Here is a 24,820-nt window from a genome sequence, read left to right on the forward strand (position 1 = left end):
CTACGCTATCGTTGACGACGTCGTCCGTCGTTCGGTGGGTGCGTGTACGAGTGCGCCGGTGAGCGTACACGCGAATGTGTGTAAGAGCGAATGTGAAGAGCGCGCGCGCGCGCGAGGGAGACGTGTATATATATATACACGATATTGTAATACCCACACCGTGTGTCCGTTGTAACACACGTACACACGCGTACGTAACAGCGCGTTACAACGCGTATACGCGCCCGATACTTGGATACTTGTTTGAATAAAAAATACATAGCCGAGATGAGGGAGCGAGTTGCTCGCTCTCTCCCTCTCTCTCTCTCTCTCTCTCTCTCTCTCTCTCTCTCTCTCTCTCTCTCTCTCTCTCTCTCTCTCCCTCTCTCTCTCGAGGAAATAAACGTCCGAGCGTATTGGAAATTCTCCACGTGGATAACACGTACGTATAATAGAGATACGCGGCATGAGACGCGGAAAGGGATTTCTACGTAAAAACAGGAAAACGGATCGTGGAAGAAGTTACATAAATTTCCCGCGGATAACTCGCGACTTATACCTTACGCGTTAGGTAAACCGACGCGACGCGTGGAAAAAGAGAGTGTCGCCTGTCACTTTTACCGGTCTCCGCGGGGACTCCGTATTTATCGGGGGATTATTCCCGGTGACGGAGCAAGTTACCACAATTGGTAGCGTGATATCATCGCGGCGCTCTCGCGATGAAGTCAATGATGAAATACGCGCGCGCGCGCGCGCGCGCGCGCGCGAACGCGGACGCGTCGCTTCTCGACGCGTAAGTAAGGGATTGAAGGCGAAGGAAGAAAAAAAAGAAAAAAGGCAAAAAGAAGCGCAGATTCGCGAGAAGTGCGAGACGCTCCGCGGATGGCGAGAGGCGGATGTGCTGCCGCTCGTTAAACTAACGCATGTAATTACGATCAATAAGCGGCAATTCGCGTATATTCGCAACGATGTGTCAGCACGCTCGTGATTTATCTGATCTCGACGCCCAGCTGACCCATCCGAGCGAACTTTCCAAGCAATTTCGCGCTGTTCTCGCTCATTTTAACACCCGACAATCCCCCGCCCGCACGCCACTCGCTGTCGCTCGACAAGCCGTCGCGCGACGTGCGATGATTATCGGCCGGATAATTGAATTAGAACCGGGGATGTAATTTCGAACGTATCCAACATCTTCGCGACGCGTCGTACACGTGACAGACACGTTTTGCCACGATGCGCCACGTCCAGGTATTAGTCCAGGTATTAATCCGTCTACGTGGGATCGATGATTGATCGCGTAGTTCGATTAAAATGCGCGATATGAAAGTCCCGCGAAAATGTCAAGCTCGGCTAGACTCTCGATCGTCTCTCTCCGCCTCTCGCCTCTCGCCCTCTCGCCTCTAGCTTTCCAGGATGTATGAATCACGTTGGTTTTACTCCATACCGGATCGCTCCGGACCGGATCGCCATCGTTATTTTTACGAATCCTCAAGGGAGAGGGGATTCTTTGTCATTTTTTTTCCCTCAGCATCTCCAGCGAGATTCGCTGGAGGGCGAATCGGACAATTCGCGTGTTCGCTAAAAATAAAACATCGATTCGTTCATCGTATCAGAGTCGCCGGCACGCGGAAAACCGACGAAACCGAGCGCGCGCGGTTTCGTCGTTTCAGCACGGGAAGGAAATGAAGTAATGGAAACGATGATTGATCTCTCTCGAGTGAAACCTGAAAGCCTCGGCCTGACGCCGGCCGTCTCGCAAGGTTGTAAATGAGAACCGTGGACGACGAGTCTTTGTATATGGAAAGAGAGAGAGAGAGAGAGAGAGAGAGAGAGAGAGAGAGAGAGAGAGAGAGAGAGAGAGAGAGCGGAGCTGACGGAGTCAGGTCCGATAATGGAAAAGACGTGCGGCGCATTAACGTATCCTCGAGTAAAACCGCCCTTAATTATGCCATCCAGCAGAACACGTAACACAACGCGGCTCTATTTTTAGATTAACAGTGACGAGATACACGGGTACCGGTAATTGCCTTCCATCTATCCAATTCGAAACTCATCACCGTCGCTGTGTCGCGGATCGCGGCTAATTTCGTCCAACATACATACATACACACGAATACGCGATCATGATCCGACGGCGATGTATGCAAGAGTCGCGCGGATTATCTCGGTCGCGACGATTTAATCGGGAACGATTTAAGCGCAAACTCGAGCGAGAATTAGTATACACACACTGCGGACTTAAATCGTCCTTATCGTTGCTGAGCGATCGGACGGACATCGGGCATGTCTCTCTCACGCAAACTGATCTGCGCTGACTGGATATTTCTAGAAACCGCAGCAAAGGCAATCGCGCAAAGGCGATTGCGAATGAACGTGAGTGTAAAGCAAGGACGATCACGCGACTTCGCGACTTCGCAATTCCTTTCGAGTACACATTGTACAAGGAAAAAGCGGCACGACGCAGCGGGCAGAAATAACTCGAGTCGAGTTGTACAAAGTTCAATTTCGCGCACTCACCGCACTCCAATTTCTTTCTTTTTCCAAACTGAAGTTTTCAGACACTGACTTACTTCTTTTCGATTTCAGGCGTCGACGAGATCCGCGAATCCGCGAAAAAGCAAAATCCATTGATACTCGAAGAAGTTGGGAGCCGCTCGTTAAAATCATTTCCCGTCTTGTCTGCGCAACGACGTCGTTTCAACGATCTCTCTTAGACGCGAACATAGGAGGAGAGTTTCACGACAGAAGTCTCCGCGCGGCAAACGCTGACGTCAGCATGGCCGGCGTGTGTTCGTCCGTGCAATGAAAGTGGTCTAACGAGTCACTGATCATTCGAGTGTGTACACACGGAACGCCATAGCCCCTGCATCACTCTCCCTCCTCCTCCCCCCCCCTCTCTCTCTCTCTCTCTCTCTTACCCACGCACGATCGGCGCGGCACGATATATTCACGGCTATACTTAATAATAACGCACCGAAGTGAAGGGGTGTCGGCACAGGAACCGTGTGGCCTCTTCTCTCGGCGGCTCAACGGATTTTCCAAAGTGCGACTTACCGCCGCGTCGCTAATTCGACGTGGCGTGATGTCTGTCGCACGCTGGACCATCTACGCGAGGAGCGTGCGTCGTATCTCGTCGCGCGCTGATATAATTGGATCGAGGGGAGTCGTGGACGTGACTGGAGCGCGAAATACCAGAGATATCTCGATAAAGCGCAGCGCAGCGGACTTACTCGCCGGCAGACCGAACCATATAAGGTCCGCGGCGTACCATCCGCCGCAATGGAATCCATTGAGGACTGACCTTCCACAACGATTCGCCCCGTCGGAAACGATACGCGTTTCTCACGTGTGACTACTCCGATGCGCGACTTCGCATCGTAGGAAAGTCCAAGAGAATCGCGCACGACGTGCGCGATTATCTTCGACGATTCGTTGACGATGACGTCGACTAACGCGGACTCAAGGCGGATACAAACAGTTTTGTACAATATCTTGAAAGAGGGAAATTTACATTGTGAGTTCGATGCCAAATATCCCCAAGTGTATGGGATGAAAACACTCTGCACTCTGATCTATGCCACAATTGATGATCAATTGAATGTCGAGTGTCGATCACATCAGGTCCGGCGGGTAAAGGTTCTTTTTCATCGGCAACGTGATACGTTGATTCGGCAATTAGCACGTAGCGCAGCAGCTTTGTTGCGTTGTCGTCGTCGCGGGCGACTTCACGGACGTCAAGTAGATCAATAGGTAATTAGAGCGAGCATCGACGATGAGCCGATCGATCGCGGATCGCGGAACGTGGGCTCGCTCGCTCGCTCGCTCGCTCGCTCGCTCGATACTTCACCTCTATTGCGGCCGCACCAAGGCTCTCATTGCTTGCGTTAGTCACTCTCTTGTACGCAACCGCGGCGCGTGCTCCGATGACGTAGCGATCTGACGCCGCGAGCAAAGCCCACCCGCCCGCCCTGCTCGCGATTATGTCGGACAGGGCGTTCGAGTATTAGCGACGATGTCCAACTTCAGCCGCGCTGAAGGCTCCAGCTCCCGCTGTGCCGGGCTGTGCCTGAGCTTTTCCCGGCTCTCCGTCACACGTCGTGGTCGTGGGCGAAGCGGTCGCGTCGGCGAGCGCGAATCCACTCGCGTTGACTTCCGAACACTGCGAGCGGACGCCCACGTGAATACTGATGCAGGATTCACGCCGCGCTCGAGACATCCGATGTATGACGATCCAATATTCAATAACACTCTTCCGGTATTCGATAATACTTCATCACCTTCTCAGCAAGCCTTCTCAGCCAGTAACAGGAGTTCCGCCTCCAAAAAAGGAGATTGTCTATCAGAGGGTATTCTCCTCCTCTTAGGTATCGGACGCCGTCTACGTCGCTCGGCGCTCGGATACGCGCGGACGCGAATATAAATCCCGCGTGAGCTCTCGCTCGGATTTCTGATGGGATAATAATTGGGCCGTAGGTAGATCCTAATTTGAAGCTGCCGAGTGCCAGCTCGCCCCCCTCAAGGCGAAAATCGATGCGTCGAAAGCTCGTCGATGGTCGATGGATTCGTGTCTTGTGTGTCACTCAATGTAAACGAGCAAGGTAGAATATCTTGTTGCTTTCTCTTTCCTTCGTCGGCGCACATTTCTATTGATCTTCACGGCCCACTCGTGTCGTCCGAGATGTTTGCCGGGAGTGATATCGCGCCTTCGTGTTTTCTATCACACGCCTAGGAAGTGAGAGTGCGGCAGCTCGCTCAAGGTACACCGTTTGAAGGGTTTTTTCTTCGGCGAACAGCTGTGTGTATATATATATATATGCGGCTTTGCGAAGAGAGGCGTTTAGAAATGTGTGTTCGCGATCCTTTCCCTTCGACGGGAAACCTGTTTCGCACTTTGTTCGGCACTTGATGCGTATTCAAAATCCGCAAGTCGCGTCGCACGCGACGGGATTCAGCCTGTCGGCCATTCAGCCGTTGTTGCTATTTCCCCGTCGCGTCGCGTCGTAACAAAGGTGGTAGCATAGCGAAGAACGCATAAAATACCGAGTCAAGTGCACGTTCGAGCGTTATTCTTCCGGCTATCGACTGCGCGGTGAAATGTCTGTGGAAACGTGCCAGCGAGCTCCGCAGCTCTCTCAGATCCCGCGCCGATATTTAAAAGAACGCCAGGTAAAAGTGGGCGTGGCGGTTCCGAACGGATTGTCTTTCGTTCCTGCATGCGCGAGGTGTTCCGAGCAAAGCTTCATGCACGCAGCAACGTTTCTCTCTCGTTTCACGCATTCGCGTTTAACCGGCAAATATGAGCAAATGAGAAGAGAAAAGGAAAGGCAGAGAAAGAGAATCAGACTTTGCGTCGTGATATGAACGCGCATAAACGCGTTGACGTGATCACCACTGCAGTCGGCTCTCTGCAATAATGCCGCGTCTAATTGACGCGTATAAAACACACCCAGCAGCAAGTACAAATTATATACGTAGCCGATGGAGAGTCAATGAAACGAGCTCAAGAATGTATGGATCGTAAATTGCAATTATATACCTTATCCGTATCCTTGACTGCACTTCAATTGAGCGCCGAAATAATCAGGGGGAATCAACGCGGTCAGAGTGAGTCAATGTGTGTTAACGAAGCGGAGGAATATTTACTATGTGACTATGGAAAAGTATGCGCTAACGATGGTCTACATTTCACGACAATGAGCACACGCTCATCGTTACTCTTTTACGTCACCCGTCATCCGTTAGCGCGTTGTGTTGTGCTTCAAAGATCCCGTCTTTAGAGACCCGAGCCGCGTAAACGCCAAGTTTAGCGTAATTGTCGATTATTATGTGTTACGTAAGGCCGGGATTGCCGCCTCTTGAATGGGCTAACGACGTTAAATCCGTCAACCTCCATCACGAGAACGATCCCACGACTATTGTCGGACGGATGACATAACGTCCTCCGAAACCGCCGTGAACAACGAACGCGAAGCGGACAGCGCACCCTCAGTATTTAAATAACCCGAATTACCGCGCTCCTTGTTTACGTCGATTCAATGCCAGTCAATGCGTCAGGTGACACGATTTCCTCGGGAGATTACACCTCGCGTATGATAGATTTGATGACCGATCAATCAATCGATCGCGCCGCGATACTACCATATTTTATTGAATTACATATAAATTGTATTAATTAATTACATATCGACTTAGACGCACATTGATTGTACACCGGTAAAAATCTACTAATCACACCGCCAATAAACCAAACCAACCAAACGAGATAAAAGACACACGTGTATCTTTCAAATTATATATATACACGAGTATTTATCATATTCTCAGTAATTCAATCGAGATTAGACATGATCAATGGCAATTTGAGTAATCAATGATAATTGCAGCGGTCAACGAGTGTTAACGACCTTCGCGATTGTCCTCCGGCGACGCGGACTCTCTTAGCAGGATCGATTTATCTGTTTGATCCGCGAGATATCCACTGGACAAGACGAGTGCGAGTATATTTCATTTCCCTTTCTTGTCCCGGCTATTCTCTACGCTTTCATACGTTCGCTACTTTTTCCACCGTCATTGGAGAGAACTTGCATTGGAGAGAGCAGCATCCAGGTTTCGAGGGATCTCGGAGGCTCGAATATCGGTCAACGTATGTATGATTCATGGGTGACTCGAGAGGCGAAAGAAAAAAAAAAAGAAGCAATCAGATGAACGACCGCGCGCCGCGCCGACGCGAATTAGAGAAGGAACTTGGATCGCACATATTTCGCCTACACAGGCTGCCTCTGAAAATCATTCGAAAGTGGTCGAGCTGCTTTCTCGGCGAGAGAATCGTTTGTCAAATTTTCCCTGACGAGCGTCAATTTGAATATCGGAGGCGGCAGCTGTTTGACGACATGCTTTAGCACTCACGGACACCGCTCCGCGATGTGGTTGTGCCAACAAAGGCTTACATAATCCACACCACATAGCACCGAACCAACACGAGCGTACGACGCGGCACGTACGAGAGAGAAAGTGTGCGTACGTGTTGCTGCAGTGGCGACGGCGGACATGCCGACCCGCGTTTATCTGCAAAACGATAGCGAGCCGCGAATCGCGTATTCCCGGACAATAATTACCCATCTGTCCTTCAATCGCGAGATATCGCGAGTCGCGAGTCGGATGTAAGGATAATCGATCGGTTCGGAATTCTTTCGACCATCGACACTGAGAAGAAAGTGTCTGACAGTTGCATCTGATGCACACTGAGAAAAAATTAAGTATTAAAATCAAACAAATATTTGTTCGAATACGACTGTGTGAATACATTTATTTAAATTAACCAATTATCAAATTTCTAAAGTGCAAGAAATAAGTTTACATTTAGAGAATCTCTGTACTTCATCTTAGAAATTAGTCGCTTAATTTGACTAAATGTATTCACAGTCGTATTCGTACAAATATTTGTTTAATTTTAATACAATTTTTTCTCAGTGTATGATTACGCAGCGAGATAATTATAGCCAAACGTGGAAATCGTTTTCGCAATAATCGCTGCTAATAGTTGTGTCAACGTGCGATAAAACTCGTTATCGTATATTCGCATACAAATAATCGTATATGCGTCATAATAATGCATCATATGACTACTACTGCTTTCTTGTTGGAGCAATAAAAAATATAGCTGGGTATCGATGGTAGCTATAATTTTTAAGACAAACTATATCTCTTCCCTTTCAGTGTGTAATCGCGTGTGAAAAATAGCGAGATAATGTATCGTTTCGATCGCACAATTCCACTTGACAGAGTGCAATAGTTCTTATGTTAGCTCCCCTAATTACACACACACACACACACACTTGCACGAATCGCGTAATGTGAATGAATCTAAGACGATTATATGTAAACGGTAGATCGTGCATCTATCGCGCGAACGTAATGTGATATATTCTGCAAGAAAGAGAAGGAATACGCGCGCGCGTAAACATTCACCGCGTGACGCTTCTTCACGCATGCAACTCCGAGAAATAAACATTCGTTTTATATATCTCGTTTATTTATCTCGCGTCTTGCGGAAAATTAAATGGAAGGGAACAAAACAATCGAGGGCCGAGGGCGACTGCAAAAATATTTCGCGCCGCGCTCGTTCGAGGCGAGCGTGCTCGGGGAAATAAATAAAGAAGGACAAAATTTGTTTGTTTACTCACCGCCAGAAATGCCAACACGACCACCCTCCAGTCCATGGCTAAAATAAAAGAGAAAGTCTTATTAATAACTGGGTCGAACTCCCATGAATACGATCGTCCGCGCAAACATCGTTCGCCGTGCGAGAGGCGGTACATTCGAAAATTCACCGCTCTTCGCTCGCACTCTCGCGCTTGCCCGAGCTATAATAATTTCGCGTCGCGGTATTTATTAATACAAGCGACGGAAGCAGTGAAAAACTCAATTTTAACGAGACGTACTTTGGTGCACGGCGATCGAACCAGTTCCGTTCCGCGATTCCGCACTATTCTTCCCCTGTCACTCCGTTACTCTCTTTCCCTCCCTGCCAACTGACCTTGTACTCGTTTTCAGTTCCAACCCACGACTGTGTGCCCCATCGTATTAGTAGTTATCGTCGATCCTATCCGATTCGCGAAAGAGCATCCCTACTCTCTCATCCCCCGTCATACAAATCAGCACGAAAGCACAAAGAAGGGAGAGAAGGTTCGGCAATTCGTTGGCGGGTCTGCTATTCTGCGAATCGGAATCCGACGTGCGGGAGAGAGAAAAAAAGCAACGACAATCACGATGCTTCCTCGAGTCATGACGTCATCGTGGGGCGAGGGTTAAGGCCGACCTCGGTGGAGGAGGCAGAGACGGTGAACGTTTTCAGGTGGGTTAGTAGCCGGGACCCGTTCGCGTTCGGGTGCAGGCTCGCAGTCGAGAAAGCGACATGTTGCTCCGCGAATGTGGCGGCGGCGGCGGCGGCGGCGGCGGCGGCGGCGGCGGCGGCGGCGGCGGCGGCGGCGGCGGCGGCGGCGGCGGCGGCGGCGGCGGCGGCGGCGGCGGCGGCAGCGGCGGCGGCGGCGGCGGCGGCGGCGGTGGCGGTGCACGATGCAACGTTCACTTTTTAGAGCACCGAGATATAGGCGGCGTTGGTACGCGATCGACCTCGACCACCACCGGGACCCAGCACCACCACATGGTCGGCATTTGTGGTGGACGCGGTTGCGAGCGCTGCCGCCGTGGCCGCCATTTTCGCGCACCCGCACCCTTCTCGATGTGCGGCTGACGCCGCGTCGATCTACCGCGATCTTATCCATCGTTATTCACGAGATAGCTAAGATCGACGTGCCGCGAGCCTCCGCCTAGGTCTCGCGCGCCGCCGACTTCCATCTTCTTCCTCGCGGTAGGTCGCGCAGATGCCCGCGTCAGGTTCGCGCCGCCGCGCGGATGCCGATGCGATCGCGGCCAGGGACGTGTCCCTCTCGTACACACGCGGGAGGATATTTGGCAGGCAAGGATTTTTTTCTGATATATCGTACGATATAATTATTGTACGATATTGGGCATGTATTGTGTGTTATCGTTATTAAGAAAGATATATTTTATTATTCCAATAAGTAAAAAACTATTTGGATTTTTTTAATGAATAAAAATTTGGAATTTTCCCTACTCGAAACTCATAAACTTATCACCATTGGCACAAACCTCTTTACAAATATCGTAAACCAGTAACAATTATTTTTAATAATTTACGCGAGCGAGATTAGATGTTTTGAACAGCGCGCATGGTTAAATTTCAATGGCGGAAACACCTGTCACACACACACATACACACGCTGGTAATCGAAGGTTTCGGCTCGTGTGCGGGCGAGCCACGTCGAGTCGAAAAATTCAAGAGCATGATAAATCGATGCGCGGTGTGCGCCGAAGCAATCTCCGCTCTTCTGATTTCTACATGCGGGCGTTGAAATCTCTGGTGATTCCAATGCCCACATGTGAAAGCATGCAGCGCGAGCAGTAATACTCACGCGTAATTATTTAACGCCCTGCATTGTACGCTTGTGTCTAATTGTATCAAAAGTTATAATTAAAATAAAAAAGGCTAAAATAAAAATTAAAAATAAATTAAAAATAAAATAAAAATAAAAATAAAAATAAAAGAGCTAGATTAAAAAAAAAAGTTATTACGAACTAATCGAATAATTTTATAGATTAAATTTGCTACTCGTAGCGACTGATTTCGCACACACTCTTACACATGTACTTTTTTTAATAAACCTCGCTCTCGTCGAGTCACCTTCCATTTTCGTAACGACCGGCATCAAAATGTCATTCTCACCCACACGGTTTCACGCGAGCGATTCGAACCTTGATACCGGCATATTTGGTTAAGAATCGCCCACAAGCCGGCGATGAGCCCAACGGACGCGAGGGAAGAAGCCTTGGGCTCGTTTGCGTTGCATAACGTCGTTATTAAAGCGACCAAGTTGACATTATCCATCCGGCTGTTGGTTACCGCGTCACGCGTCTCTCGCTTCGCATTCTCGCTTATCCGCGCGCAATGTCTTTGTTTAGACAATTGAATTAGCAATAATTAATTGCTATATCTTAACGGTCACTCGTTCTTACAAACTGCGACTGTTTTGGCGCAGTCGTGTGCAGACACCTATAATAAATGATTATTTCGCGCGGATCGATTGAGAATAGCCGCGAGTGGTTGCGCGAAATGATGTTCGCCGCGCGAATGCAAATCGGACGAGTATGCGAGATAATTGCGCGAATGTTTGTATTGCGGAGCGCATCTCCGTAATTTCTCAGCATTATCATAACATTATCCATTCTCCGTGGCCTATAACTTCCGAGAAGCGGCGTGATACGCGATTGAAAGATACTCCAGCGCTCGCGATAGCATCTCGTGCTAGCATTTTAATGCAGGAAATATATTCCTGTGCTTCCGGGGAATGACAATAGTAATTACGTGATAAGTGATTCTCACCTGCTGCTCCTTTTCCGAAGCCCTCGGGGATAATTCCAGGTTACTCGCGGAGTCGTTACGACACCGAAAATGCGGCACGAGACTCTCCCTCTGCCGCTCTGTCGCCAACCAACTTGTTCGCCAACACAACTCGTGGAGCTCAAAATGTCGAAAGTGATGTCGGAGCGACTCACGACGACTCACCGAAGGAAGTTCCACGATCAACAGGACTGATCGATCCGATCGATCATCGGCGATTGCTCAGCTGCGATTGATCGTCGGTGTCTTTGCAAAGTGTCGAAAACGCGTTCTCGCCGGCCACAAAGTCCATCTCTTGTACGTCGACATCCCAAAACTTCTCGGTCGTTGTACCTTACTGTGTTCCTCTCTGCTTCTCTCGGTCTCGCACGCTTTCTCTCTCTCTCTCTCTCTCTCTCTCTCTCTCTCTCTGCTGATAATTTCGGGAGCTCGGACTCTAAACTTGCGAAACTTGGACAGAGCAGCAATCTCAACGCATCATTTCGACGAGCACCTTTCGCGCGACATTCATCGTCGCGACGGATCGTCCGTCGTCGTTGGTACGCGATCCTATTGGACGTATCAATCAGCTGAATCCGATACGCGCGCGCGCGCGCGCGTTCCGTACGTCGAGACTTTTTCAAATGGCAACGCTTTTCACGCGTCCGCGATTGGCAATGGCGATTTCGCGGAGCGTCGTTCGTGAATTATTGACTCGTTAACCTCACCTGGTGAGGTGAGGATGTTGCGTGCGGAAGTGCGAACAGCAGGTTCGTTCGGCGTGCTCGAGCTATCGCATAGATCCGTCAGTGTTGAATAAATAAGCGAGTGCGTGTATGAATGTTGCTATACCGTGACGATGTCGGAGCACCTTCCGTCTCGCTCGAGTCGTGGGTGTTCGCGTCCCGAGCACATTCCGCTTTCCGCTTGTTCCCGCGTCTCTCGTTCCTTGTGTTTTCCGCTCTTTCTACTCCACGCTCTTATTTGGACACTGCACTGCTGTCGGACCTGCTGTCGGGCCCGCGGTTCTCCATGGGGCCTAATCGAGCGTGAAAAAACGACGCGTCGCGGAGGGCGAACCCGTTACGATCTACGCGAGACTCGAGACTGAAGTTCGCCACACTTCGTTCTTCCTCATGGGCTGCACGCGCAAAGGGAGGGGAGAGCGGCGCGACCGTATTGGACGGAGACGTACGATTCTCTTGGGCGCGCGCGCGCGACGGAGATATCGTGCGCGTCGCGAATTGGAAAAAGACAGCAAAGCCAGCTACGTAGAGAAGGTGAGAGGGAGAGGTGATTTAAACTTAGCTTTAAATCCGGAGGGGAAAAGAGACAGCGCGATAAAGGTGTTTGAGGGCGGATGAGGTAGGCGATAGAGGCGGCGGAACAAGAGGGAGTTCTGCACAAGGAACTGCACAAGGATTCTGCGCTTTTCAAAGGAAGAAAAAGAGAGACGGAGAGAACAGGGTGAAAGGAGACAGCGAAAAGGCTTCCTGAGCGAGAAAAAAGCGACGGAAAGGATAGAGGGAGAGAGAGAGAGAGAGAGAGAGAGAGAGAGAGAGAGAGAGAGAGAAAGGGAAGGAGAGTGGAGTACTCATAGCCGGTACAAGACACGCGCGGAAGACAGAGACAAGTCGAGACGAGACGAAGATAAAACACGATGATCATGCACGCGAGAGAGAGAGAGAGAGAGAGAGAGAGAGCTAGAAGGGGGGAAGAAGGGGGAGAAGGTCGTATCTGTCTCTTTCTCGTTCGATTAGCGGGCGTCACGCAGCTACGGTCACGCGAAAGATGCTGCGAGAACGAAGTGGGAGGATAGAGGAACGCGTCGATGCGATGTGGAGGAGAAGGAAGACGGAACGAGTTTACGTCATCATCTAAATTGGCCGTGCTATCGTCGTCGCGATGGTCCCTTTAGGGTGCAGAAAATACCTTTCCTTACCTCAAGAGTTAGTAGAGTGAAACAATTCAAAGTGGATATTTCTCCCGTAATTCTATTTTCAACTCGCTGTGGAAATACGTGAGCTCATTAATGAATAGAAATGAGTTTACCTGATTTGGTCGTGCTGCAGAATAAAAAATTAAAATTGCACTTTAGAGTATTGCACTGATCTCTGCGGAACTGGTTTGAATCGATCGAAAGTCTAGTCTGGCGCCATCTGTCGGTATAGTGCGAAACAATACAACGTTCCTTTCTTCCTTATCGGTGCATGTGCACGCGTACAGAATTATAATCAAGTTTTAAAATGGCACTCTTCAAGCGTGTTAACCTGAATTCGCTTTCTGTATTAAATCATTGTTACAACAAAATCGCAACTAGTACAGTAAAATTAAAAACGAACAAGCATGTCGCGATATCATCCTCTGTTTTAAACGAGAAGCTCAACAAACAAGGTAAATTGAAACTAATCTAATATGATATCTCGCCTACAAAAATTACAAACAGTGCAAAATCTCTTAGAGGAACTTATTGGTTTTGTAATAATTTTTATCAGAATTTTAAATGCAATGTAATATTTTAGTATTTTCGGTCAACAATTTCGGTCATAATTTTTTCACGTGAGAACATAACCTATAATGTCCATTCAACAATTTTACTTTTGCAGATGAAAACACAGAAAAGTTGACTAATAGCAAATTTGCAACGTTTGAAAACGAAATGATCTTAAGAAGAAATCAAGCATGTCGAAGTATATTGGTGCAAGTGCATTCCCTGTCTTCGCACAGAGATCTCCAAAATTATTGTGCTCAATTTGGGATAATTCAGAGTGTACATCACTATCGGACAAATAAACAACGTGTATGTTGATTATGTTTCAGTTATAATTATAGCAATAATCTTCAGTCTTTAATAATACTTTTGATATACAAGCAACATTAGTGTTATACATCTACTTTCAGAATTATATATTGGTCGAATTTGAGAATGAAGAATCAGTGAGAAAAGTTATATCAAGCTCTTCCTTTATGGATGCTGATTTAATTGTCCCAGTAAGATCAAAAGTATTGTGGTTTCGTAAAGACAATGTAGCTTCAAATCTGAAAAGTAATGACAGGAACACAGTATCATATACAGAAAATGATGATCCAACTGCAAAGCAAGTTGCGTATAGGTTGTATCATTCAAAATCGGTAATATCACTGATTTAGTCTCTATGATTGAGGTTTCAATTAGCATTATATAAAATTAATATTTTTATTTTATAGATATCAGGACAAATACTGTACTTGTATGATATGCTAAAATTGAATGATTTAGAAACAAGATTGAGATTTCATACAGCAAATCATTTAGAACAGTATTTCTCCGGATTATTTTGTAAAATGAGAGTTCTACCATTTGGCTCATCTATAAATGGCTTTGGAAGGAAAAAATGTGATCTTGATTTAGTTCTTGTCCCTGCCAATATTAAAGAGGTAAGTACACGATATGTGATTTGAATTGTTTATTCCCTTGCTATTGTTATAAAAAATTAATAAATTTTGTCATTTACAGGATAATGTCAATAGCAGGTTAATATTTCATTCAAAAACCATGAGAATTAATGAAAGATACGAGACAAAGGAATTTATGGGAATACTTGCAAGTAGTATGCAGCACTTTATTCCTGGAGTCGAAAACTTGCGAAGAATTTTAGAGGCTCGAGTACCCATCATCAAATTCAATTTCGAATACACTCGTCTTGAGTGCGACTTGAGCACGACAAATATGTAAGAAGACTAGGGTATTCATTGGTTTTTTTTTGCGGGAACAAAACGCACGTGACATCAATCTCGCAATTTTTCTTGCAGGAGTGCAGTGTACATGTCCGAACTATTACACCTATACGGAGAAATAGATTGGCGGGTTAGACCACTTGTTTCTGTAATACGTAATTGGGCAAAAGTTCAAGAGATAACGTGCGATTCACCAGGTCCGTGGATAACAAATTTCTCTTTGTCATTGCTAGTGTTATTTTACTTCCAGCAGAAAAATATACTACCATCGTTGAGAATGTTGAAGACATATGCGAGTAAGTGAGATTCACGAACGAATGTTACATCTGTCGTCTGTACACGTGACAAATCCTTCTTTCTTTTTGCACAATTATCACACAAGTTTACACAAAATCAGGGAACTTAAATTCATAATAATCTCTCTCTTTATTTCTGTAGCACGCGATGACATTCGTCATACGGAAAATGGCATCGATTGCACCTTCCTGCGGGATATCAACAAATTACCAAACGAATACAAATATAAATCGAATCAAGAAAATTTAGAGGCTCTTTTACTGGACTTTTTTGAATTTTATTCATTATTCGATTTCTACACGAAAGGAATATGCATCCGCGAAGGCATTCCGATTAGGAAACCATCCCGCTTACCGCTTCACATTGTTAATCCTCTTGAGACGACATTAAATGTCGCCAAGAATGTGACCATCTATGAGCTAAATCGCTTAAAGGAGAAAGCGCACGACGCAATTTTCATATTAGAAACTTCGGATAAATCCAATTACATTAATTGGGGCATTATGAATTTATTGAAAATAAAATATATCGACACGATAGGTATTTCGCAGTTAAATATGGTACAAAATGTAACTCCCGAAGAGAAAAACTCCCGAGAAAATATTGAAGATAACACCCAAGAAAGCCATTCCCAGGAAATTTCTGAAAAAATCACCAACAACAATGACATACAGCCAAAGAAGAAGACGAAAACGGTATGATAACAGAATATAAGTAGCAATAGTATATAATTTATCTCCATGGAGATATTAATTTCTGCAGGGGACAGTTGTAAGTAATTTTTACGGCAGTGATTTGATTTGATTTTGATGATGAAAGAGAAACAAAAGTGTAAAATCCTTTATATAGGTAACTCAATATACAAACGCCGATTTTTGTATATAGACACATTTTCATCAATTTTGCTAATACAAAGTATGTGATTTTCGGCAAAATTGGCGAGAATACCCTCCCGTGTAAGATTTGTCGGAACATCACAAGTGAAAAAAAAAGTCATGTATTTTTATCGCGAATAGTTACGCTCATTGTATTATAAGATGTGCATTGTGCATATAGGAAGGAAATGACTGTATGTAAATATAATATAAATAATTCATAAAATATATTGCAATCAGTCAGATTAATTTATTGGAAACTGTTATTTCCGCTGTATATCAACCCTGCAAATTTCTCGAACATCGTCGATTCCAACTTTCTCTTGTTTTCTTTGCGCTTTGTCCGCTGACAGCTTTCCAGCGTTAATATGCGCGCACGTGATGGTCAAATTCAACAAGTGAAACACCGCGTGAATGATCCCTTGTGTACATGTAACATTCGTCCAATTAAAACAGATAACAAGACGAGATGTTGTGTGTGTGTGTGTGTGTGTGTGTGTGTATGTGTGTGTGTGTATATGTATGTATGCATGCATGTCATGTTCGTGTCGCAAACGAGAGAGAAAGAGAGATTAACAACGAGATACTCCGTGTCGCTTGTGCGTTACATGAAGATACGATAGATATAAATCGAGAACATATTTATTAACTTGTATATATTTTACTATGCCAGCAATATTCGACATTTCTCATACATGTTTACAGTGTACATTCACTATAATTAAACTTTATCCCTTTCTCGTAAACCCCCTCCTCCCTCGAGGAGGGAGAGTCACCGAAGAAGATCTCCATTCGATTAAATTCGAACAATGATTAACGATTGTGCCGACTTTCACGAGGAAGAGTCGATTCCTCGTAATGGCAATTATATTTACGTATCTTTCTCATTAAGTAATTGCGAATATTACCGTTATAATGACAGTCGATAATGTATAATTACGAAGCGTCCACGCAGCAATGTGTCCCATCGCACGAACATTGAGCGACGTGCGCGGAGCTCGCGGTCCGACTAGCGACATTACGAGCACGCTCCCGGATTAGGCTATTCTTTTGCACGTCGATTAAATTCGTAATGTATGACTGGCAGTGTTGTTTACTAACTAAGTATTACCGTTTACACACTCGACCGACCGTAATTTTTACGCGCGACGTACTTCCACCGGACTCTGCATCGTCGGGTCGCCGGTTGACGTTCGAGCACAAATAAAATTTTACAAATGCGTCGAACGCGATACAGGTCGGCGTAACAGCTTTGACACTTCAAGTTTTATTCTTCTCCCGGAGCTCGTGTACCATGTGTACTATGGGAAGCTCCAAGATGACACTTCCAGACGGCACAGATGTCTCTAATACTCATCTCAGAGACCAACAACATTAAACAACGTTTTAGACAAACAACAACGTCTAAAACAAGTAAAAGAAGAAGAAGACATCTTTCAGACATTTATGCTATCCGGAAACTCACGCGCCAAGACTGTCATGCCGATCTGGATGTAGGATACCACGAGAAGAATCGATTCGTATTTATTTTGCGGGGCGCAACGCGAATAGGCAAACGAAGTTTTCACAGGGGAACACAAAAGAAGGTTAAAACGAAACGCATAAAACGTCGTCTCGTCGACAGCGCAAATTGAGTGAGACGTCAACCGCGATTTCTTAACAATTATTATTATTATTATTATTATTATTGTTATTATTATCATTATTGTACATCGCCATGCACGCTTCTTGTTCGTGAACATTTCTCTCCCTCCCGCTAGATTCCTAATCACAAGGCTCTACGTGTGTATCAACTGCCCCCAGGCAGCAAGTCGTATCAATCGGATATCGAGTAGCGGGTAACGCATTTTCATCAACAAGTCGCACTCTGTTCTGCAAACGTCTGCGATTCACACACAGCGATGGCAGCGATGGCTCTACTACCCTTCGGCGCTTCAAAGTGCAATTAAATCGCTATAAAAAGATCGATCGCGGAGTTGCGCGCGCGCGCGCGCGTGCACTTGGGTGGACTTGGATTACGATCGTGGCGCAACTCCGACGTGTGAGACATAATGTAAACGTTAAAAAACTCGGAGTCAATATAAACATCGCGCACACTTGGTCGGGATCTCAAAGAAATTCGACAGTCTTCCGAGAAAGTAATGCAAATTACGAAAGTGCACTTGTCGAGAAGGTGCCTCTTTGACGATTATACTTCTACTACAGAGATTCCTGACTTTACATATTCGCGCGCGAGGCGCGCTCTTCTAAAACTCGCGTCTCTTCTTTTTTCTTTTTTTTTCTCTTTCGCCCCCTTCCCCCGATTTTTCTCTCGCTTTTATCATCGTAATTTTATAGATCTATCCGTTATTATGTATTCAGTAGAATGTCCAAAATCTTCGAAAAACCGATAACGCGTTCGCTCTCTCGTAACGATACATTTACTCTCGTTTGCTTTCTCACTCTTTCTCTCACTCGCTAAATAACAAGTACTTAAAATCCGCACGGAGCTTAGTCTTCTTTCTTTTTTTTTTTCTCCTTTTTTTTTTTTGATAATTTTGCTTATTTACGCAATCACGGCTCATCACGGGAATATCTTCGATACCTCGTATAGCGCGACTCGTGCAGCCGAGCCGGGCTGCCGTTTACGTTTGCCTGCGTGCACTTCTTCAGGTCCCGCGACGCGATCGCATGACTTTCGGGCGTCGACGTGATCGTTGGCAAACGGAACGGCAGGGAACGCGACCGCCTTCAGTTCGTCTTGCTCTTGCGATGATGGCGATGATGGTGCAGATGATGATGTCTCAGTTGGGAACGCGTCTCCTGCACGGCCGCCACCAAGGTGCGCACCGCCTCCTCATGACCCTCGAAGCTGTCTGCTTTTTTGAGTTGCCCAAGAGACGACGCTGCTCCTGTCTCGCCGCCGGCACCGCCGCCACTGCCGCCGCCGCCGCCGCCGCGCTTACTCTTGGGCCTCGGAAAGGTTTCCCAGGAACGCTGTTTCTGCACGAGAGATGATGACGTCGAAGTCGGTCCGATCAAAAGGATCAGTGTTTTCCGGGGGTCCTGAGCGAGTTGTTGTTGTTGTTGACCTACCGTCCCGTCGACGATGCTCGATCGCCTGCTGTTGCCGGAGCCGGTTGTGCTCAGGCTGTCACAGCTGGCGCGTCGGCGTCGCCTCGCGTCGCTCGCCGCTTTCTCGTCGTAGAACACCTCCTCGGAGTCGCTCGCCGGATAAATTTTCGTGGGCTTGGGAATCGGCTGCTCGTCCGCCGGCACCGCGTGCACCTGCGCCTGCACGCGCTTCTTCGCCTCGCCCATGCTCGAGGCCTCCGAGATACGTTGGTATTCGCTCTCGTCTCCTGCGGGAAGCACGGACACGTCTTTTTAAAAGAGAGTGACCATCAAAGAGCGGCGGGAGGAATTGTGTCGCTGAAAATTCGCCACGGTTGGCGAGACATTTCGTCGGGTCGAACGAGGAAGAGTTAGAGAGAGAGAGAGAGAAAGAGAGAGAGAGAGAGAGAGAGAGAGAGAGAGAGAGAGAGAGAGAGAGAGAGAGAGAGAGAGAGAGAGAGAGAGAGAGAGAGAGAGAGAGAGAGAGAGAGAGAGAGAGAGAGAGAGAGAGAGAGAGAGAGAGAGAGAGAAAGCAAGTGTGTGCTGTATCGTTTCACTCCGATAGATTTCTCAAAGATCGTAGTCGAGAATAGAATTTGGCGCGCATGACGACGATGAGAGAAACTTATCGGAGCACCCTCGAGACGGGCGGTAAATGTGCACGTATGTGTGTGTGTGTGTGTGTGTGTGACTATCGTACATCTTTTATTACTCTGTATATGTATTTACACGTGGTACATGTACAATATGTATATACACAAGCCGTGTGCAGTGCGGAGAGTGCGGAGTAACTCGAAGGTCAGGCGCGTCAGCGCGACGTCGTACTGACGTCTAGACGTCTAAAACCGCCTCTATAAGTCTATAAAACCTAAAACTTTGGCCGAGGCTTCGCTACTACGAAAGGCAGATCTGCGTGCGTGTCACACGTAAGGTGATCAGCTTTGTCTAGCTTGTCACCGCTATCGCGCACGATCATCGTTTCTTACCGATGTGAGACTGCGGCTGCTGAGAATCGGTACACCTGATCTCCGTCTGATCGAGCGCCTCGGCGGACGTGTCACCGGTGCCGCCCTTCAACGAGCGGTACAGCGAGCGCATTTTGCTGCCGGACGAGTGTCCGGGCGGTGTTTTCGGCTTCGTGCTGTCCGGCGACTTCCGCGAGCGCCTACTCTGGCTGCGGTCGCGACCGTCCTCCCTGCCTGGTGATTTCTTGCGATCGTCTTTCGTCCGCGCCTTCTCGATCAGTTGGCTGAGCATGCCTCTCTTCGGATCGGTGGACTTGGCCGTGCCGTACACCATTATGTTGCCGCTCGAGTCCAGGACGGCGCCGACGCCGCCGGACGGGGTGCGACATCTCGTCGGGATCTCCTTCGTTTCTGCGAGGATGTACGCGCGACAAAGTCGCGAGTGAATACACAGCGGCGTTTAGAATACAGCTTTAAATCTGAGCGCGATCACTCGGCGCGCTCTCTTTCTCTTACCTTTCATGTATAGCGCGTTGTCAGCGCTCGTGGTAGTGCTACGTGGATGACGATGATCCTTTGTAAGCGTCTGAGTCGATGGATGAGGTGGCTCCTGCATCTGCAGACGCGCCAGATGATCCAAGAGCACTTGTAGATGCTGATTGTCGGCTGCGTCCGTCGCGGCCATGCTTATCTCGCCGGCGCCGACGCCCGTGGAGAACGACTTGACGAAAGGCTCGAGTTGTTGGGCCAGCGTTTGCAGCTTCTTCACCTCGCTCCTCAGCGACAGTATGTCGTTCATCTGTCGCGGCGGCGGACGACGAAAGTAATGAGAATAAAAGAAACTTGCGGAAACGCACGCACGCACGCACGCGCGCGCGCGCGCGACGCGACCTGCGATACGCACCTGCGAATGAAAGATCTCCTTCTCTATGTGAATTCTGCACACCTGCTCCTCCCAGAGCGCGTCGAACACATTCCTAAGTCGCTCCAGCTCTATTTGATGGTGCTCCAGTTGCTGTTCCAGCACGCGGCAGTCCCTCGCCACAAGGTCGTAACGCGTACCCAACGGCGGTGTGTTCGCTCTTCTCAAGAGAGCGACGTCTCGATGCAGCTCGCCCAGTCGCTCCTTCACCGTCATCAGCTGTTGACTCAGTTCTTTCAGCTGGGTGTCGAAGGTCCGACAGTGATTGGAGAACGGGCCGCCGTCGATCCCGGACGTCTTGGACGGTAGCCTCTGTACAGTCTTGCTGCTCTGTTGAGGAAACCAGGTATACACCTGACGTGAAAGACGGAAAGAACAACCGCTGATGATCACATATACACTTGTGCAACGATCGCGTTCGTTGTTGCCCACTCATCGACTACATCGACTGTCTAGCGATCTAAGCTGCGAACGAAACTCGATCCCGCTCTCGGCGATCGGCCGAACGCGCGCTACTGTAAGGAGGAGGTCTCCTCCTCCTCCTCCTCCTCCTCCTCTCTACTCTGGCGCTACCAATCCAGCTACCAATCAACAATATCAACAATCAGTACAAGCCACATCATATATCGAATAAAGTCCTGTATGAACCAACGTACTTACGCGGGAGCGTGCGCGAGAAATGCGGTGAAAAGGAAACTCGTAATGTGAAAGTAAAGACGAGACGATCATGAGGCGGACGATCAAGAGACAGTCTTCTCGTGCGCGCGCGTCGTCGTACCTGAAGCACCTGCGGCTCCGGCTGGCCGATCGTATGGGTCTGATCGTACAGGGACTCCTTGAGCGACGGCATCTGGCCTATGTAGGGCTGCAGGGCGCGCGCAAAGTCGGCCCTGTAATTCGTTTTGATGTGAGCGGCGAGCAAGGGCGGTCGCGACGGATGACCCAGCTGGGCGACGCGGCCCAGCCGCTCCATCATTAGATGGGCCAGCTCTAAGAATTGATATTTCGTCGCGCCGCTGGTGAAGGCGGTGCACAACATCAAGTGCATCTGCAGCACAGGAAGCGCGCTACCCAGCGAGAGCAACTGCGCGCGGACCATCCTCTCTTTCGTCTCGAATTGACGTTGCAGCTCCGCGAGCACGGACGCGTGCGTCTTCGTGATCGCTTCCTGCATTCCCTGGCAGAACGCGCCGAGAGCGCGTTTCTCGGACTCCAGGCTATGGCACAGCTCGTCCAGCTGAGACTTGAGCGCCAGCACGCCGTCTCGTATACCGGCCTGAAGCTCGCAGATGGAATTGACCGCCCTCTCCATCTTCTTCGACGACTGCTGCCAGGCACTTTCTATGTCCACGCAGTGCACCCGCGCGTCCGCGGGCGTGTCGCGGAAACATGTGGCGCATAGCATGCATTTGGCACTCTGGCTGTACATTATATACTGCTCCCCGTGGGTCGGACAGCGGCGCTGAGTGTCCTTGGCGCACTGGCTCATGTGCACCACCTCGTGGGTGGAAAACATCTTCGCCCGATGGGTGTGCTCCCTGCAGTGAGTGCAAAGCGCTTGTCCTGCAAAAGAATAGCCGCGCCCTTCTTTCATGTCCCGTCGCAAATAACACTCGACACACGTGGTTGAGAGTAGCGAGCACATTCGTGCTCGCTACTCCACGAGAACGTACCGCATGTCGTGCAGAAAAACATGGTCGACTTGTCGCGCTTGTCGCAGTTGGCACATGGTGGGTTCTCGGCGTTTGCCAGCTCTACCAATTGACGTATCAGCTGATCGGGCGGTGGTAGCTGCGCGCCTTCCTTCAATTGCGTCTGTTGCCTGTGTATTGTTTCAGAGCCGTACGTTAGACCGAGACGAGACGAGACGTGCGACACTGCCGTACAAACAACTATGATGCAGCGAGAGTGTGCAGAAGAATATATGTAAGAATAAGGGGCCATGGAACAATATGCAACGATATGATAACAAGAGAATGCACGCTCACGCTGAAGATCAAAGGAATCGGCCGAACGGAGATGTAAACAATAGCTCGCGGGATAAAAGAACCGCGTGCTCCCCCACTCCCACAGCGGAGCTGGGTTTCGCTAAAGTTTCCTCCGTCCGAACAAACGGGATTTTTCAGCGAATCGTTGCGACTCGTGCTGCAGTGAGAAAAAGTAATCAATTACCTACCCGCATATAGGACAGGAGACCTTCCCGTCGATGTGAGGGCCGTGTATGCAGCGGGCACAGAAGGTGTGGAAGCAGGAGAGCAGGCAGGGCTCGTTGTAATAGTTGTGGCAGACGCCGCAGGTGAAGGGACTCCTGGATCCGCCGCCCGGCACGCCCGTCGTGCCATCGTCGCCGACCCCGTCGCCCGAGCTCGCCATCGTCGAGCCGCAGCGACCTCGGTCTCTCGGCCACCCCGGGGAAGCCCGCTTTCACGACACCGCTCCTCCCTGTCGCTCCATACTCCCGCCGCGTTCCTCTGCAACAGAAACGAACGTGCGTACACCTGACTCGCGAGACAAGACTCGCGTCGGACGCGACGGACGCGCGAACGGTTGACACGACGGTTTGCACGGGTAAAAATTCTCTCAAACGACTACACGACGGACTCGGAGCGGACTGTTTACCCCTAGACCGTTGGCCCGCCCGCCCGCCCGCCTGCCTGCCTGCCTGCCTGCCTGTCTGCCTGCCTGCCTGTCTGTCTGCCTGCCTGCCTGCCTGCCTGCCTGCCTGCCTGCCGCAGAGAGCGCGTCCCTGATGAGAGGGTGGTTTATCGGCTCGCTCAGCCCGTCATTCTGACGTAGCGCGGTAACCAACCCCGTCTCTGCGCAACTGACGATCAGCACTGACGTCACCGAAGCACCCACCGATCTCACCCTCACCTCCCCCGCACCTCACGCTTGCACCAACACGACGACGGCAGGCACCGCCAGGGTGTGTGTATATCTAGGTGTGTACACACACGTGAATCCGTGCGGAGATTCGTGGCGCGCGGGTGCGCATGGCATGGCCGACCCGGCTCCGACGCTTTCACCCTCGCTAGTTCCTTCGTCTCATTCCCACCCCGTTGCGCAACCAGCACCCACCCGCGCGTACGCGCGCACGTATTTACGTGTACACACACGGACGACGGACGGAAAGTCGGGTATTGGTGCAGGAGAGGGTGCAGGCGAATGGGGCCGTGGACAGGGCGGAGGACAGCCCGTCTAAAACGTTGGGAGAGAAGGGGGGGGGGAGAGAGAGAGAGAGAGAGAGAGAGAGAGAGAGAGAGAGAGAGAGAGAAAGAGAGAGCATGCATTAATCGCGTAATTCCTCACTAAAGGCGGCGGTGTTTCGTTTACCTAGACATAATTTCGCTCGGTGTCGTTGCGCTGTCGCGTTCGTTCTCCTCCGTCTTTCTCAGCCGGAAATCTCCGAAATAAACTATGGTAAAATCACAATAGAGACCTGAGACCTGAGTAGGTTGGTCGTCTCAAAGTCGTTCTTCGGTACGTCATATTTTCGTAGTGTAGATTTGTCTAATCCTCTCCGTTAAAAAGGCGTTCTTTAATTTCCTCATCCTCACGCGGACCTTAAAGGTTCCTTAAAGGAAGCGAGGATTCTGCAAGGGGCTGCAAGAGAGAAACAAAGGAACGTAAGAAGAACGTAGGTTGGCATAATTGATCGATAAGGTCGATTCGACGAATAGACACGGGAATAGGCGGGAGGGGGATGGAACCTGCGTTTCAAGAAACACAGGATCATCGATCGTACGTCGGCCTGTTTATCGAGCATTTGTTGGTCAGACGCGTCTTAATTGCTCTGCGATAGCGATCGCGGGTGTTCTTCCGCGCCCGTTCGAGTAAACGGATCACTGGGCATCGCTTCTAAGAAGCCGCCTTGCGTCCGATCTTCCGCTCGGCACTTATTACCTTGACCCGCTGCTCTGCACGTAAATACCGATCTCTGCTGCGGAAAGCGGTCGCTCCGCAAATGCATCGCTGCAGAATGGATCGAGCGTGATTGTGTGCTCTCTCTCTC

General features: G+C 49.0%; 3 protein-coding genes across 8 annotated transcripts in view; 1 reads left to right on the forward strand and 2 right to left on the reverse strand.

The window, feature by feature from the left end:
- pio (zona pellucida domain-containing protein piopio) overlaps positions 1-12,056 on the reverse strand; it is a 68,547-nt gene extending 56,491 nt beyond the window's left edge. The window contains exons 1-2 of one of the 2 annotated variants that reach the window (XM_025297276.1): positions 11,792-12,056; positions 8,163-8,200 (exon numbers count right to left, since the gene is read on the reverse strand). In XM_025297276.1, the coding sequence (XP_025153061.1) occupies positions 8,163-8,198 (36 nt within the window). In that variant the 5' untranslated portion in view covers positions 8,199-8,200; positions 11,792-12,056. Of the gene's footprint in view, positions 1-8,162; positions 8,201-10,942 lie in introns of both variants that reach the window. The other variant, XM_011151677.2, reaches the window with a different exon arrangement.
- Positions 12,057-13,155: 1,099 nt separating this feature from the next.
- MTPAP (mitochondrial poly(A) polymerase) lies at positions 13,156-15,808 on the forward strand. Its single transcript, XM_011151678.3, has 8 exons — positions 13,156-13,333; positions 13,546-13,739; positions 13,841-14,071; positions 14,147-14,356; positions 14,436-14,650; positions 14,732-14,952; positions 15,095-15,648; positions 15,716-15,808. The coding sequence occupies exons 1-8, from the start codon at positions 13,186-13,188 to the stop codon at positions 15,755-15,757; spliced, it is 1,815 nt and encodes a 604-aa protein (XP_011149980.2). The 5' UTR covers positions 13,156-13,185; the 3' UTR covers positions 15,758-15,808.
- A 527-nt stretch (positions 15,809-16,335) lies between these two features.
- On the reverse strand, positions 16,336-24,707 carry LOC105189522 (RING finger protein 207). Of its 5 annotated transcripts, none has more exons than XM_025297309.1 (8): positions 24,142-24,707; positions 22,985-23,279; positions 22,482-22,685; positions 21,587-22,371; positions 20,791-21,162; positions 20,403-20,685; positions 19,908-20,297; positions 16,336-19,169 (listed from the first exon to the last, which is right to left on the reverse strand). In XM_025297309.1, exons 2-8 carry the CDS (start codon positions 23,148-23,150, stop codon positions 18,559-18,561), a joined length of 2,811 nt encoding a protein of 936 aa, XP_025153094.1. In that variant the 5' UTR covers positions 23,151-23,279; positions 24,142-24,707; the 3' UTR covers positions 16,336-18,558. The 5 variants fall into 5 exon arrangements, with proteins under 5 accessions (XP_025153094.1, XP_025153097.1, XP_025153095.1 ...); XM_025297312.1 differs by lacking the exon at positions 24,142-24,707 and having other exon boundaries at positions 16,336-18,810; positions 18,904-19,169; positions 22,985-23,412; XM_025297310.1 differs by lacking the exon at positions 24,142-24,707 and having other exon boundaries at positions 22,482-22,630; positions 22,985-23,412.
- Positions 24,708-24,820: the final 113 nt, after the last annotated feature.

The sequence above is a fragment of the Harpegnathos saltator genome, unplaced genomic scaffold (assembly GCF_003227715.2).
Source record: "Harpegnathos saltator strain DR-91 unplaced genomic scaffold, Hsal_v8.6 scaffold174, whole genome shotgun sequence".
Lineage (NCBI taxonomy): Eukaryota > Metazoa > Arthropoda > Insecta > Hymenoptera > Formicidae > Harpegnathos > Harpegnathos saltator.

Bases quoted from the DNA above. Each gene is read 5' to 3' on its own strand.
- LOC105189522 (XM_025297309.1), bottom strand. From the start codon at position 23,150: ATGGCACGACGGGCGTGCCGGGCGGCGGATCCAGGAGTCCCTTCACCT. The intron at 21,163-21,586 runs GTACGACGACGC...CTTTCACGTCAG, and splicing joins CGGAGCCGCAGGTGCTTCAG to GTGTATACCTGGTTTCCTCA. The intron at 20,686-20,790 runs GTGCGTATCGCA...CCGCCGCGACAG, and splicing joins AGGAGATCTTTCATTCGCAG to ATGAACGACATACTGTCGCT.
- MTPAP (XM_011151678.3), top strand. From the start codon at position 13,186: ATGGCACTCTTCAAGCGTGTTAACCTGAATTCGCTTTCTGTATTAAAT. The intron at 13,334-13,545 runs GTAAATTGAAAC...TTACTTTTGCAG, and splicing joins CGAGAAGCTCAACAAACAAG to ATGAAAACACAGAAAAGTTG. The intron at 14,357-14,435 runs GTAAGTACACGA...TGTCATTTACAG, and splicing joins TCCCTGCCAATATTAAAGAG to GATAATGTCAATAGCAGGTT.